Source organism: Diabrotica undecimpunctata, chromosome 4 (assembly GCF_040954645.1).
Source record: "Diabrotica undecimpunctata isolate CICGRU chromosome 4, icDiaUnde3, whole genome shotgun sequence".
NCBI classification, from domain to species: Eukaryota; Metazoa; Arthropoda; class Insecta; order Coleoptera; family Chrysomelidae; genus Diabrotica; species Diabrotica undecimpunctata.
The window spans coordinates 48,863,380-48,876,460 of record NC_092806.1 but is presented as its reverse complement, the minus strand read 5'-3'; the positions used below and the strand labels follow the sequence as shown (position 1 = coordinate 48,876,460).

General features: G+C 32.0%; 1 protein-coding gene across 1 annotated transcript; it reads right to left on the bottom strand.

Moving 5' to 3' along the window:
* Positions 1-12,134: 12,134 nt before the first annotated feature.
* Positions 12,135-12,641, bottom strand: LOC140438652 (uncharacterized). The gene has a single exon (XM_072528305.1). The coding sequence runs from the start codon at positions 12,639-12,641 to the stop codon at positions 12,135-12,137; it is 507 nt and encodes a 168-aa protein (XP_072384406.1).
* Between the last annotated feature and the right edge of the window lie 440 nt (positions 12,642-13,081).

Sequence of the window (13,081 nt, the reverse complement as noted above, 5' to 3'; positions counted from 1 at the left end):
TTGTGTACGAATTGTCACGGGCTTTTTTATGTAGACATTATTTAGAATTAAAAAGACACTCCAATTCTCAATATAAAGCAATAAATTTGATAGTTTTTTCATTACCCCAACGAAACATTTTTTAAATTAACAAGTTTAAAAATAAAACGATTAATTTTTATTACCAACACAACAAATCTGACAATTCTCTACTAGCTACTGGCATGCCCGTAGCGGTAGCGCGCGTTCACACATGCCAGTGACACTGATCACGCGTGCGCCTGGCATCTCACAGCATGCTACTAGCATGAAAAATAAAATTCTTTGCGATTAGTTAGCATGCCAGCATGATACTATAACAATAAAAGATATGCTCACTTGCCGTTTTAATTTTAATCGACTTTGCGCATGACGTCATAGCGAGACAAGGAAAGGGGACTTGTCTGTATCTTATTTTAACGATGCATCATATGGCAACGTTGTTCCATTACTATAATTAACAACTTCAAAACTTAAACTGTTAACGGTAAGTATACCTCGATGCCATATCTTGCACTAAGAAGTCATAACTAGTTACTTTCTGTGAAACCGTGGTTTGAAAATTAATAAGTAATTTGTAAAATTAATTAAAGAAATATATGAATCTCCGATTTGATTGTATGTATTACAAACAAAATAAATATTGCTACAAAACATAAATTAAATATAAAAGGCCGGTAAAATGTAAAGAATTTGAACCATAAAGGAAAAGCGGGTCATACTTGAGACTTTATGAATATCATTTAGACATTTATTTTACAATCTTTGTGATTTTTCTTTTGCGGATATTGTAATTATCTTTAATATTTTTATTTAGAATTCGTATTTTAAAATACATTTTACATCTACAAAAAGTAATTTTACATCTTCGCTAACATTTACATATTTTTCAGCTTTTATTAAGTTTCTTAAATAATTTTTTGTTATTTCTAATGTGTCGCCATTATAACTACGAAAAATTCCAGTGTTGGTTTGAGTAAACTACCCTCAGAAACGTGGTTTACCCAAGTAAACGATTTATCGTTAGCATCAGGAATATATCAAAGTATTTCTTTTTTTTTTGTAACTTAAATGCAATGAAATCGGCTAAATTTAATATTCGAATTAATAAGATCTTGATGACTGTCAATTAAATCTTCAGGGTTAATTTCTGTATCACCACTAGAAAGGCTTAGCGAGGAAAAGATCTCTTCAGTGGCAAGTTCATAATTAATTATAGGTACTATTAGTAGTAATATTCCATTGTTTGTCAGGCAATCTCAATAGTTTTTCTTTTAAACAATAGTCAGCTTCAGTAAAATATTTTAATCATATTCTCGCGGTTACTATATTAAATTTGTCTCGCTGAAAACACTTGAAGACCAATACTTCACGCAGTTGTTTGTCTCGAGGAAACACAAAGAAACGACACTTTGAAAAAGTTTTATTTTTTTATTATAATTGTTTAAACAACCCACCACTGCACAATACATTATGGCAACCAAATAATTAGTCTTCTTTATAAAGTAGCTACAGGTAGTCGAGAGGAAGTTGCGGACGATAAATAAATTAGGTGATATTAACACAGTAAACTGAATAAATAAAAATATCATTCACTACGTTTTGAAGCACACAGGATAGCAACAGATAGAGCATTTTTTAATTTGGCATCATTAAAGTTGTCTCGGGCTTACGTCACAGGTGTGCGAGAAAGGCATGGCATGCCAGGAACTAGCACGCCAGTTAACGTCACACTTGCCAGTTTGGGGATAGTAGCTGGTGCTTGCTAGGTAGTGGTATGCAATTGTGCTAGTAACAGACATGTGTATCTCCGGCTTTAGGTACTCCTGTCAGGTTAGATAAATAATATTTAAAACTGTTTATGTTGCCATGGTAACTTTAAAAAACACGTACGTTGTTGAAAATTGAATTTAAACACGCTACGGCGTGTATTTTAATTAAGCAAAATAGGGAACAAATAACAAAAGTATTTTACGCAAGGTGGTATTTGAATAAAGTTATTTTAATTAAAAATATAACATTAGTATAACCCAAGATATAAATGGATGGAGAAATATAATTTAAAAAGCAGACCCGGAGCGTCATAGGAATAAAGGCCAAAATAACGACGATAAAATAGTATGGCGTTTGCAAAAGCGAAGCATTGATTATGCTTTTATATAATTTTTTTTATTGCTGTTTCTTTAGACGTTCCTTAAATCTAAATTTCAATTCATCACATTGTCTGCGTTACTCTCTTACATATTTTTTTTTTATTTACAAACTATTGATTTATCTAATTATTTTGCTTTTAGTTATTCTACGTTATAGTTACACTGTTAGTTTAATAATTCTAACACAATAATAGAACTTTTTATATTACCGCTTATTTGTATCTAAATATGGTTTGACTTTTCCTTTGACGTTTGAATTTCTGCGTAATTGATGTTTTATTCTTGTCCATTTCACCAAAGTCAACATTTTTCATGAAGATTATAATGTTTTGCTTATCTTTTTTCTATGTTTTATAGCGAATATATTGATTTTTTTTAAATTTATATTCTTTAATATCGCAACGTAATTTTGTTTTAAACTTTCCACTAGAAAACTCTTATATGGATAAGAGCGTTTTTCTGAACCGTCTTGTTGTAGAGGTCAGGTAACCCTGTTGCCTTTAAAGATAAGCCAATGAAAAATAGCTCATATACCCTGCTTGCGAATGTTCTATAAACGAGCTGTATTAAAAGTTATAGATCCCATGTTGTCATATATCACATTTACACTTCTAAACTTTTTGTTGACGGGAGAAACGACGTCGACGACGGCTAAGTAGACGCCCCGGGGACGACACCATTTTTCTATTATAAAGGGGACATCCAACAGGGTTCGTTATCCTAATACATGGATATAAAAAATCTGCTGAATAACTGTAATAAATACTTATTCATTTTTTAGATTTATATTTAAAATTTAGGATGATATTTTAGGTCTTTTTGTATGTAAGTTAAGGGACAATGGAAAAAGGATAATTATTATTAGTATTATTTACTTAATATTTTAACTATATATATCAAAGTACATACGTAACTAGACAAAATTATTTATTTCAAATTAATACAACAAATCTACACAATATCACCATTTCTGATATTTATGTTTACTATTTTACGGTTTCCCTGTCTATTATTTAAATATAAGATTAGGGCACCGCCAATTATAACAAAAAACGAGCACGATGGACTACCAATTATGACCAATCTTCTTTTTCACTAGGTATTAGTCCATTGCTGGACATAGGCCTCTTACATAAATTTCTACTCTTAGCAATTCTCATCCAATGCTTGATCGCGACTTGTTTGATATCATCTGCTCACCTCTTTTGTGGTCTGCCTACTCCTCGCCTGTTCTCTTTTGGTCTCCAGTTTGTTAATCTCTGTGTCAATTTTTCGAGATTATCTCGGGCAACATGTCCGACCCATTGCTACTTAAGCCTTGCTATACGTTCTGCCACATCAGTAATCTTTTAAACTAATCCCTAGCATGACCCTCTCCATCGCTGTTTGGGTTGTACTGAGCTGCTCTAAGGTTTTCTTTGTAAAGGCCATGGTCTCCAGTTCATATGTAGTTACAGGTAAGTAATATTTGTCATAAACTCTACGTTTTAGACACATTGGTATATCTTTATTCTTCAAGATTAAGCTTAACTTGCTAAAAGCTACCCAAGACAATTGTATGCGTCTTTTTATTTCGGCTATTTGGTTTTCTTTGCCGATTTTATTGGTATGTCCAAGATATATATAGTGGTCTATATTTTCAAGACTGACGTTGTCAATAACAACTTAGTTTGAAAGTTCTTTTTAAGACCTATTTTATTTGACTGCTAATTTAATTCCTTGAGCATTTGCTTTAGTTCCTTGACATCTGTACAAAATAATACTATGTCCTCCGCAAACCTCAGATGGCCCAGACGTACACCGTCAATGTTTAGACCTTTTTGCTCCCAATCGAGTTGTTTAAATACATTTTCCAATGCTAAGGTAAAAAGCTCTGGTGACATAGTATCATCTTGTCTAATACCTTGACCAAGACGCATTTTTTCAGTTTTTTTGTCTTCATTGATTTTGATGTGGAATTTGGCCTGTTCATAAATGTTTTTAATAAATGTAGTGTACCGTGAGTCTATTCGAGCATCCCTCAGAGCTGACAAAAAGGACCAAGTTTCTATACCATCGAAAGCCTTGTGAAAGTCAATAAATGCCATATGTAGAGGTACATTATATTCTGTGGTTTTTTCTACTAGTGTTCTGATGGTTTGTAAGTGATCGTTAGTAAGAAACCATTTTCTAAATCCCGCCTGTTCAACGGGTTGATATAAATCAAGTTTTTGTGTTATGCGGTTGGTTATTATTCTTGTTAGCAATTTGTATAGTGTGACAACAAACTTATAAGTCTGTATTTTTTAATATTAGTAGTATCTCCTTTTTTGTCTAAAAGTATTATTTCGGCGTTTTCCCACAGGCTTTCTATTCTTTTTTCTCTTAGACACTTATTTAACAAAACTTCCACAACCTCTATAACGATGTTGCCGTCCATTTTTAACATTTAAGACAAAGGAACCTCACCAGGAGCCTTTTTATTTTTCATTTGCTTCAAGGCATGTCGAATTTCCCAAGAAGTTATTTTAGGGAGAGTTTCCAAGCCGACGTTTAGAATTGTTCTATGGTCTGTTTCGGGGTTCTGTATAGAAGATGTATACAGATTCTCATAGAACGTTTATATTTCCTTGATTATTTGAGTTTTTTCCGTCACCGTATTGTTTTGTTTGATAGGCTCGCAAGTCCGACCTGATGCTTTTCTTAACTTTATTGTTGATAGCCTTATACTCTGGTGATTCTTTCGATGTTCTTCTTTTTTCTTCCATTAAATCCACTGTTGTTTGTTTCAATTTCGTTTTTCTTGGATTTTTATTTTTACCACAGATCTTTTTTGCAGTTGATATTATATCATTCGTTAATTTTTATGTTATTTCATTTATATTATCCGTGTTGAATACAGGTAGAGCTCCTAGTCTCTTTTTTAGTTCGTCTCTTCAAGTTACTGCTCCTATCCTTCTGCGAGTAATCAATGAGTAATCAAGACAGCAGTATTAATTTGTCTGTCTGCTAACATAGCTAGATTCTAAAAAAAATAACGAACAATTAACAGCGTAAGATAGTAAGTACTCATAGTGTTGTGTGCCTTTATCTATAAAAGGCAGACATAGTTTTAATTTTGGTAATATATAGATTCTAGTGAGGCTAGGACAATATGATATATATCTCTGAAAACAGTATAGTGAGGGACAAGATCTATGCGAAAGATCTATGTCTTTTGAAGACCAACCTGTCGATAATCCCCTATTGATACCTATTGTAACACAGACCAAAGCAGTGTTGAATCTTGAATAATTAGTTTGTTTAAATGTTTTTACAAATTGATCGGAACAATGGGTTTTAGCAGTAAACAATCTCCCAATATACTATTAAAAAAATACTTGCGTTCAACTTTTTTAAAAAAATGACCAAATATGAAGCTGTTAAGCAAACGGCTATTTAAAAAAAAATTCTTGTGCAACAGTTAACCGTTTAATAAAGACAGGTTCGAAAAGTAGAACAACAAGAAAGGATTTGAGAAGCTCTAAAAAAATTGCAACCTCACCTCTTGAAACCTATTAGTGAACCTAATATATAATATGTATGCAGCTAAAGTTATGCCTAACCTAAACAATATCATGGAAAAATTAAAAGAAAAAGATATTGTGATTGTCCCAGTGGACCTGCTTGGGTACACCATTTTTTTTTTTTCAAAAACCAAATTTAAAAAATATTTTTTTATATAATTATGATCATAATAATTAAAAACAACTCCTAAAGGATTTAGGTATTTTTAGTTTATCTTTCGGCGGTTGGCATTAATGGGTTAAATCAACAACGAGACTACGGAAGTGGCAAAATTAAACCAAACTACAAACAATATTATTTGTATCAAAGTTTTAGATTAGAATAACTATGTACCAAAAAAAATCACTGATGGATTAAAACCCTATTAAAGTCTTCACAAATAATCTCGTCAAAAAATCTAAGCAAAATTAATACCTACACAAACATTATTTTTGATGAAAAACTGACTAAACTTTTAAAGAGAATAATTATTAAGGCACATATGTTTGAAATTATGCATTCTATATTTTAGCTCAATAATAACGACATGGCGCACAATATGTACACTTTACATTACCGAAATAACTGCTGCCTTATAGGAAAAGTTTAATTTGAAACTAAATGAAACAAGCATAACCAAGCATTAACATAAACGTTTAAAATAAAAAGTATATGAGCTTACTAAACAGTTTTTGAGTTTAAGTGTTATTAAGGTTTGCTAATTTTTGTGTCAGTAATCATTTAGTTTTAAATTTCGTAAAACAAGCGGTTAACGAAATGACATTTTTTGACTTTTTGAAACTAACAAACATACATTCAATTTTAAGTAAAAATTATTTTAAAAAATTATAGAGAGAGATATGCTGGTCCAGAATTAGAAAGTATGAGGAAGATAATTCTATCTTCCTCATACTTTCTCTCGCTAAATGGTTATCGAAAATATTATGTAATCAGTTGTAATTGTAATAACACTCAGGAGGCCTAAGACAACTTGTGATCCTAGTGGCAGTTTAGACTTTGGTTTCATCTGTTCTTCGTTAGCTGAAGGCTTAGCTCTGCAGTACGTATTAAAAGCATAACAGGAGAACTGCACAACATCCAATTTTTGTAGACAAAACGTACGAACTTCGATTTAATGAATTGCTTCGCCGAATGGTGGCCAAAATATATAACCCTTGACTTATCGATGTATAAATATTCATGAAAAATTCCCCATTGTTGAAATATTCGGTAAATCCATAAGCAGTCGTAGTTTAGACATTTTATTAATTTTGTTGAGTTTAGTATTATCTCCAAATGCATATACTTTTTAATTTGTGTAAAACTATTTTTGCTCATTGCATTGAAAATAAATGAAATATTAAGATCTTCATCGAAATTCCAATACATCCTTTCACGGGGTATTTTATGGTAACCGGTAAAAAAAAGAATTCCAACAAACATTTTGATTTCATCTTTTGTAATTATAAAATGATGATTATTGGAGGCTGTTGCTTACAAATTGGTTTGCTCTACAAAATGATTTACAACTTCATCATCAAATAACTGTTTAAAAACTTGTAACGTAGTTAGTTCTGCTAGCTCAGCTTTTACCTTTTCCATTCGTTTGTAGCTTCCGTTGGTACCACTCATGCTCGTATTTTACGACACCATTTGGGATCTCCGGGCTTCTTCAGTAAGTTTTTTTTGGGAGTTTGTCAGCTGTCAGTTCCCTATTTGATGATTTTATTCATTTAGACAATGGAATGCCATGATCTGTGTCATCCGGGTCATCTCTATTATCAAAATCATCGTATTTAGGATCATACACCATTCTACAGTCATCCTCATCTTGGGACTCGTCAATAATAACTTTAAAATCTCCAGAGATATGTAAGGAATTTGGGTTGTTATCAAATCATCTTTATTAAACTCCTCCTCATCCGTTTGGTAGTCAACATTTGGTGGAAATATTGCCGGATTTATTTCAGCAGTATTGGTAATCTCTACACTTTCAATATCATTTACAGCTGCTGCAAGTGTTTGATACCTTTTTCCATAAAATGCAGACGTGGTTATTTCAGGAAGACTCATCGTAGAATATCAGACCTAAAAAAATATTTATTATATTGTATACCCTTTTGCCCAATGTACCCAAGCAGCTACAAAGAAGTTTAGGTTGTTAAATCTTCGAGGTAAAACAAATATGTGATAAAATTATATTCACTCAATATTCTTACACATATAATAAAACCTATTTCCGCTAAGAAAATTAAAATTGGTACCTCAATGTAAGAGATGTCAGGCATATGGTCACACACAAGGTTACTGTGCGAAAGATCCAAGATGTGTCCGCTGCACAGGAAAACACCTAACAGCCAAATGTGAGAAACCCAAGGACGCAAAACCTAAATGTGTCCACTGTGAAGAACGGCATCCAGCTAACCATAGAGGATGTATCGTAGCAAAGGAAATACAAAAAATAAAAGATAATTATAACAAAAAACAGACCTTACCCAGAGAACCACAAAGAATGCATCCAAAACCTGTAGAAAATCCAAAACAAAAAGAAAACGAAACAAGAACTTATACCATGGTAGCAGCTGGTAAAAGTAACGAAGAAAACTATAGTAGTCAAAAAGATCTGAAAATAGAACAAACACTACAGAAAATATTAGAGAGATTAACTAATCTGGATGAGCGTATAACCAGAATAGAATATAGCACCAAAGGAGCTATACCTAAATGACTTGGTAATGGCGGGTAGTTTACGAATAGTAGAATGGAATGCAAATGGCATCTTGAAACATCAACAAGAACTAAAAACGATACTAGATATAGAAAAAATAGACATATGCCTCATTTCTGAAACCCATTTTACGAATGAGTCATATATTAGATTTAGGGGTTATAGAACTTATCATATTACTTAACCTGATGATGCAGCCAAACGAGGTAGTGCAGTAACAATCAAAGAAAATATTATGCAGTATCAGGAAATGGGATACAGAACTAAAGAATTTCAGGCCACATCAGTAAAAATTAAATATAAAAACTATGAGGTAATCGTCACAGCGATTTACAGTCCGCCAAGACATGCCATCAAGAAAAATCAATATGTAGATTTCTTGACCAGTCAAGGACATAGATTTATCCTTGGAGGAGACTTCACTGCAAAACATACGCATTGGGGGTCACGACTGACTACCACCAAAGGGAAAGATTTTTTAGAAGCAATGAAATATATAAAATTCGACGCAATATCAACGGGAAAGCCAACATACTGGCCTACTGACACAAATAAAATCCCAAACCTTATCGACTTCTTTGTAGTCAGAAATATTTCAACAAATTAAATAGAGGTAGAAGAGGCATTGGATATGAACTCGGGCCATTCTCCAATTATTCTCACACTCAGTGACACTGTTATCAAAAAAGAAAGCCCCCCTAGACTTGTTAACAAAAATACTGACTGGAAAAGTTTCCAGATATACCTTGAAAAGAAGATTAACCTCTTAGTTCAATTAAGAACCGCTGACCAACTAGAGGCAGAAGTAGAAATACTCAACAAAAATGTACAACAAGCTGCTTGGAACAACAGCACGAACAGTGTGAAAAGAATAAAAGGAAATAACTACCCGAAAGAAATCAGAGAAATGATAACCGAAAAAAGAAAACTGAGACGCAAAAGGCATCAGTCTAGAGCACCAGTTGATAAAACTAGATTAAATAATGCCACACAAAAATTAAAAAGAGAAATTCAACAAATTAAAAACGAATTGATTAGCATCTACTTAAGTGAACTATCAAATGATAGCGCTGCTGATTACTCATTGTGGAAGGCTACCAAACGATCGAAAAGGCCAATCTTACAGAATCTATTAATTAGAAATACTAATGGTAGCTGGGCAAGAAGCAATATACAAAAGGCCAACAGGTTTGCTGACCACCTAGAAAATACTTTTCAACCTAATTAAGAACAAGAAATAATTAACTGGGAGCTCCCTAATCAAGATGAAATGGAGATTAGCCCTGTAACTCCAAAAGAAGTATATTTGGAAATAAAAGAAAATATAAATCCAAAGAAAGCTCCTGGATTTAATCAAATTACTGGGGAAGTGTTAAAGCAACTTCCAAGGAAAGCTATAATAAAATTAACACATCTTATAAACGCTTCCTTTGTGCTAGAACAAACGACAACTTAGGAAAATATATTTAAAACAACGAGAGCCAAACGAAAAAGCAATTACACAGCAATAGATTCCAAAGAATCTATGGAAATCAACAAACTAAAAAATATAGACATAATTCTGAATCACCAGTTTAAGACAAACAGTTCTCATCTCCTCAATTTATTCAGTTAAAGACTATAAAGTGTAAATACATACCAAAAATAGATCACTTGAGAAAAGTACTTTGGCCGAAACCGCTGTAGTGATATTTAAATAATTTAAAATAAATTTTGTGAAAGCGTTGAAAACAAAAGTTTATAAATAATGACACAAACAATTTTATTCCATGTGGTTTCCATAACCAATTATAATTACACTCGGCATTATATATAAGTTAAGGTACGGTTTTTAAGGAGCTTTAAGAAATATAAAAATATACAGGATATTTTAATAAAAATATTAAGATTATGGACCAGGCTAGAATTGCGTGAATCACCTAGTAAATTTAAATTTGTATCTAAAAAGCGCGCATTTATATTTAAAAGATGACGGTTCTTAGCGTTTTTATAACTTTCTTAAATAAGGACACTAATAAATTTATTTTATAAGTGGTACACTGTATAGTAGTCATCCAGTAACACAAGCTATAAAACTGGTTGAAAAATAATGCTGTTTGCATTAGTTCCGAACTTTATTTTTAAAATGTGTAGGTATAGTATGTTTTTCCTACCAAAAATTTTTTCTCTTTTTTTATTGATAAAAATAATATTTAATGGTACCCATATATCTGATTTTTTATGGAGTTGGTTATAATTTTGTCTAAAGCAAAAGATAACTGACTTTCAACTAAAATGATATGGAAATAAAAATATTACATATTTACTTAGGAAAGGTAAAATTTTAGGCATCCTGTAGAAAGTTGCTCTCTCCGTATGAATATGACCGAACATTTCACACTCACATTGAAAGAACCGCTTACCGGTAGAAGATTAAATAAATTTTTAATAATACTAACCAAAAAAAAAATATTTTATGAGTTATCGGTTTTAACTAGAAAACTTTTCCAAAAATACATTGGGACGTTAATTCCACAAATGAAAAACCATTTCCAATTAGGCAGTGACCTCACGGCATTGGTATTGAGGCTTTCCCTAATATTATCGGATTTTCCGCAAACGTAAGTACGAAAAATGAGCGCTAGATGAAATTTTAAGTTGTGTTCATGGATTAGTCATCCTTAATCGCTCAGATGCCAAACGCGGAACATTTATTATTAAAAGAAGAATAATAATTTGTTACTTCAGTAACTAAATAAAAATAACTAACACATTTTTTATTCATAAACTTCATAGATTGATAGATAATAGAAATCGATAAAAGTACGATAGCAAAAAAGACTGAAAGATAAAATGAGCTTGAATCCCATCGAAGTTATACACGAGTAGATCCAGACAAACTATCTGATGCTAAAGCAAAATATACAATTAATAGCAAAGGAAGCATTAGGAACATATTAATATAATAAATTCATTTTAATTATAATAAAATAAACATATTAATATTATAAAGAAATATTATAATAAACAGAAATGTTAAGTTTAAATTAAACTGTTAAATTAAAACTAGTAGCTGTCGAGGCATTCAAAAAGACTTTAAATTATCTCGGTATCCTTTAATTATAACAATTTTCATAACAAGTCTATGAAAATATAAACGCCAAAATAAACAAATTTTCAATGAAAATTGTGGTTAATTCCAATTAAAGATAGTAAACAATTTTTAACTCAAAATTATTTTCTTTGCAAATATGCATTAATTATGGCACAAAATGAAAAAGACCTTTAGAGAATGCTGCACCAATTTGATACCACTGCTTTTGAGATTAGGCAATTAAGTTAATTTAACACGTTGAGTACCAGATGAGACCAACGTGGTCTCGTCCATTTGTGGGATGTTATTGCTGTGTGATATCAATGTGGACTTACATGCAGCGTCGAAACATTTCGTTATAAATGAAGCAGCGTTGGTCTCGTTGTATTCATTTAAATCAATGGGATCTTGAAACGTATGTCCTGACGATCCAGAAGCTATATTTGGCCTTTATATACGAGACCGTTGTGGCACCCTACAGCAATATGACTTTTTTTTGTTTTAAATAAAAATCGTAATTTTTAAAGGTTTCTATAATTTAAATTTAATTATTTACTTATAAAGAAGTACATGTACATAAAACTAATACTTTATCTACATGAAAACTTAAAATAAACGAAACAAGGGCTTTGGTATTTTATATTTTCATTGCGTTATCCGCTACAAAAAAACAAGATATACAGTAATGTTTTTTACAATTAGAGCACTTCAGTGAACTTTGTGGGGTTTTTCTTGAGGCCTCCTTGGAATTCGATTGTTCAGAGATCTTCGCATAAAAAGTAACGCAACGTCTTCTATTAGCTCGGCCAACATCTTCCAGTATATGTGAGGCTTCGTCGGACTCTTCATTATTTGGCGTAAAATCTTCACCTTCTCGCAATAATCCCTTTACAACTTCCTCCCTAAATTTAGTAACTGACATATTGACATTCGCTATTTCTTGATTAGCAATATAAGCATTTACAAGACACGTTCCCGTTAGGAGTTCCAACGCCAGCTTTCTGTACCATTTTAAGCTTCGCCTTAAGGAAGTATTATAGGCTTTCACTTGATCGGACAGATTAATAAATGCCTTACATTTATTATAATCTATAACTATTTTTGGCTTCAAAATGTCTTGTCCTCTTTTCTTCATTGGAGCCATCTCAGCCGTGTGGCTAGTACTTAGACACAGAACATCTCGTTTATCGCGCCATTTTTGTACCACAATTCCTTCCTTACAATATCTTTTGGGTTGAATTTTCTTTTTTCACGTTATGTTCCTACCAGATGGGTATTTTGCTTTAGTAATTCAGTTGCTAACATGCAAGAAATATACCAGTTATTCGTGTAAAGTGTGCGTCATTTGTCTAAGAGATTGTCCATTAGATTCATGACAATTTTGGATGGAACTGACATTTGCTCGTTTCTGGATTTACCACAATGTATACTAAAGTTATAGGTATAACCTTTTTCAAGGCATTACTTGAAAAACTTAATGCCAAACTTATGGCGTTTGTTTTTGATATACTGTAAAAACTTTAGCCGTCCTCTAACGTTTCATCGATACAGTTATTTAATGAAGGTATAATCGAGCTCTGAAAT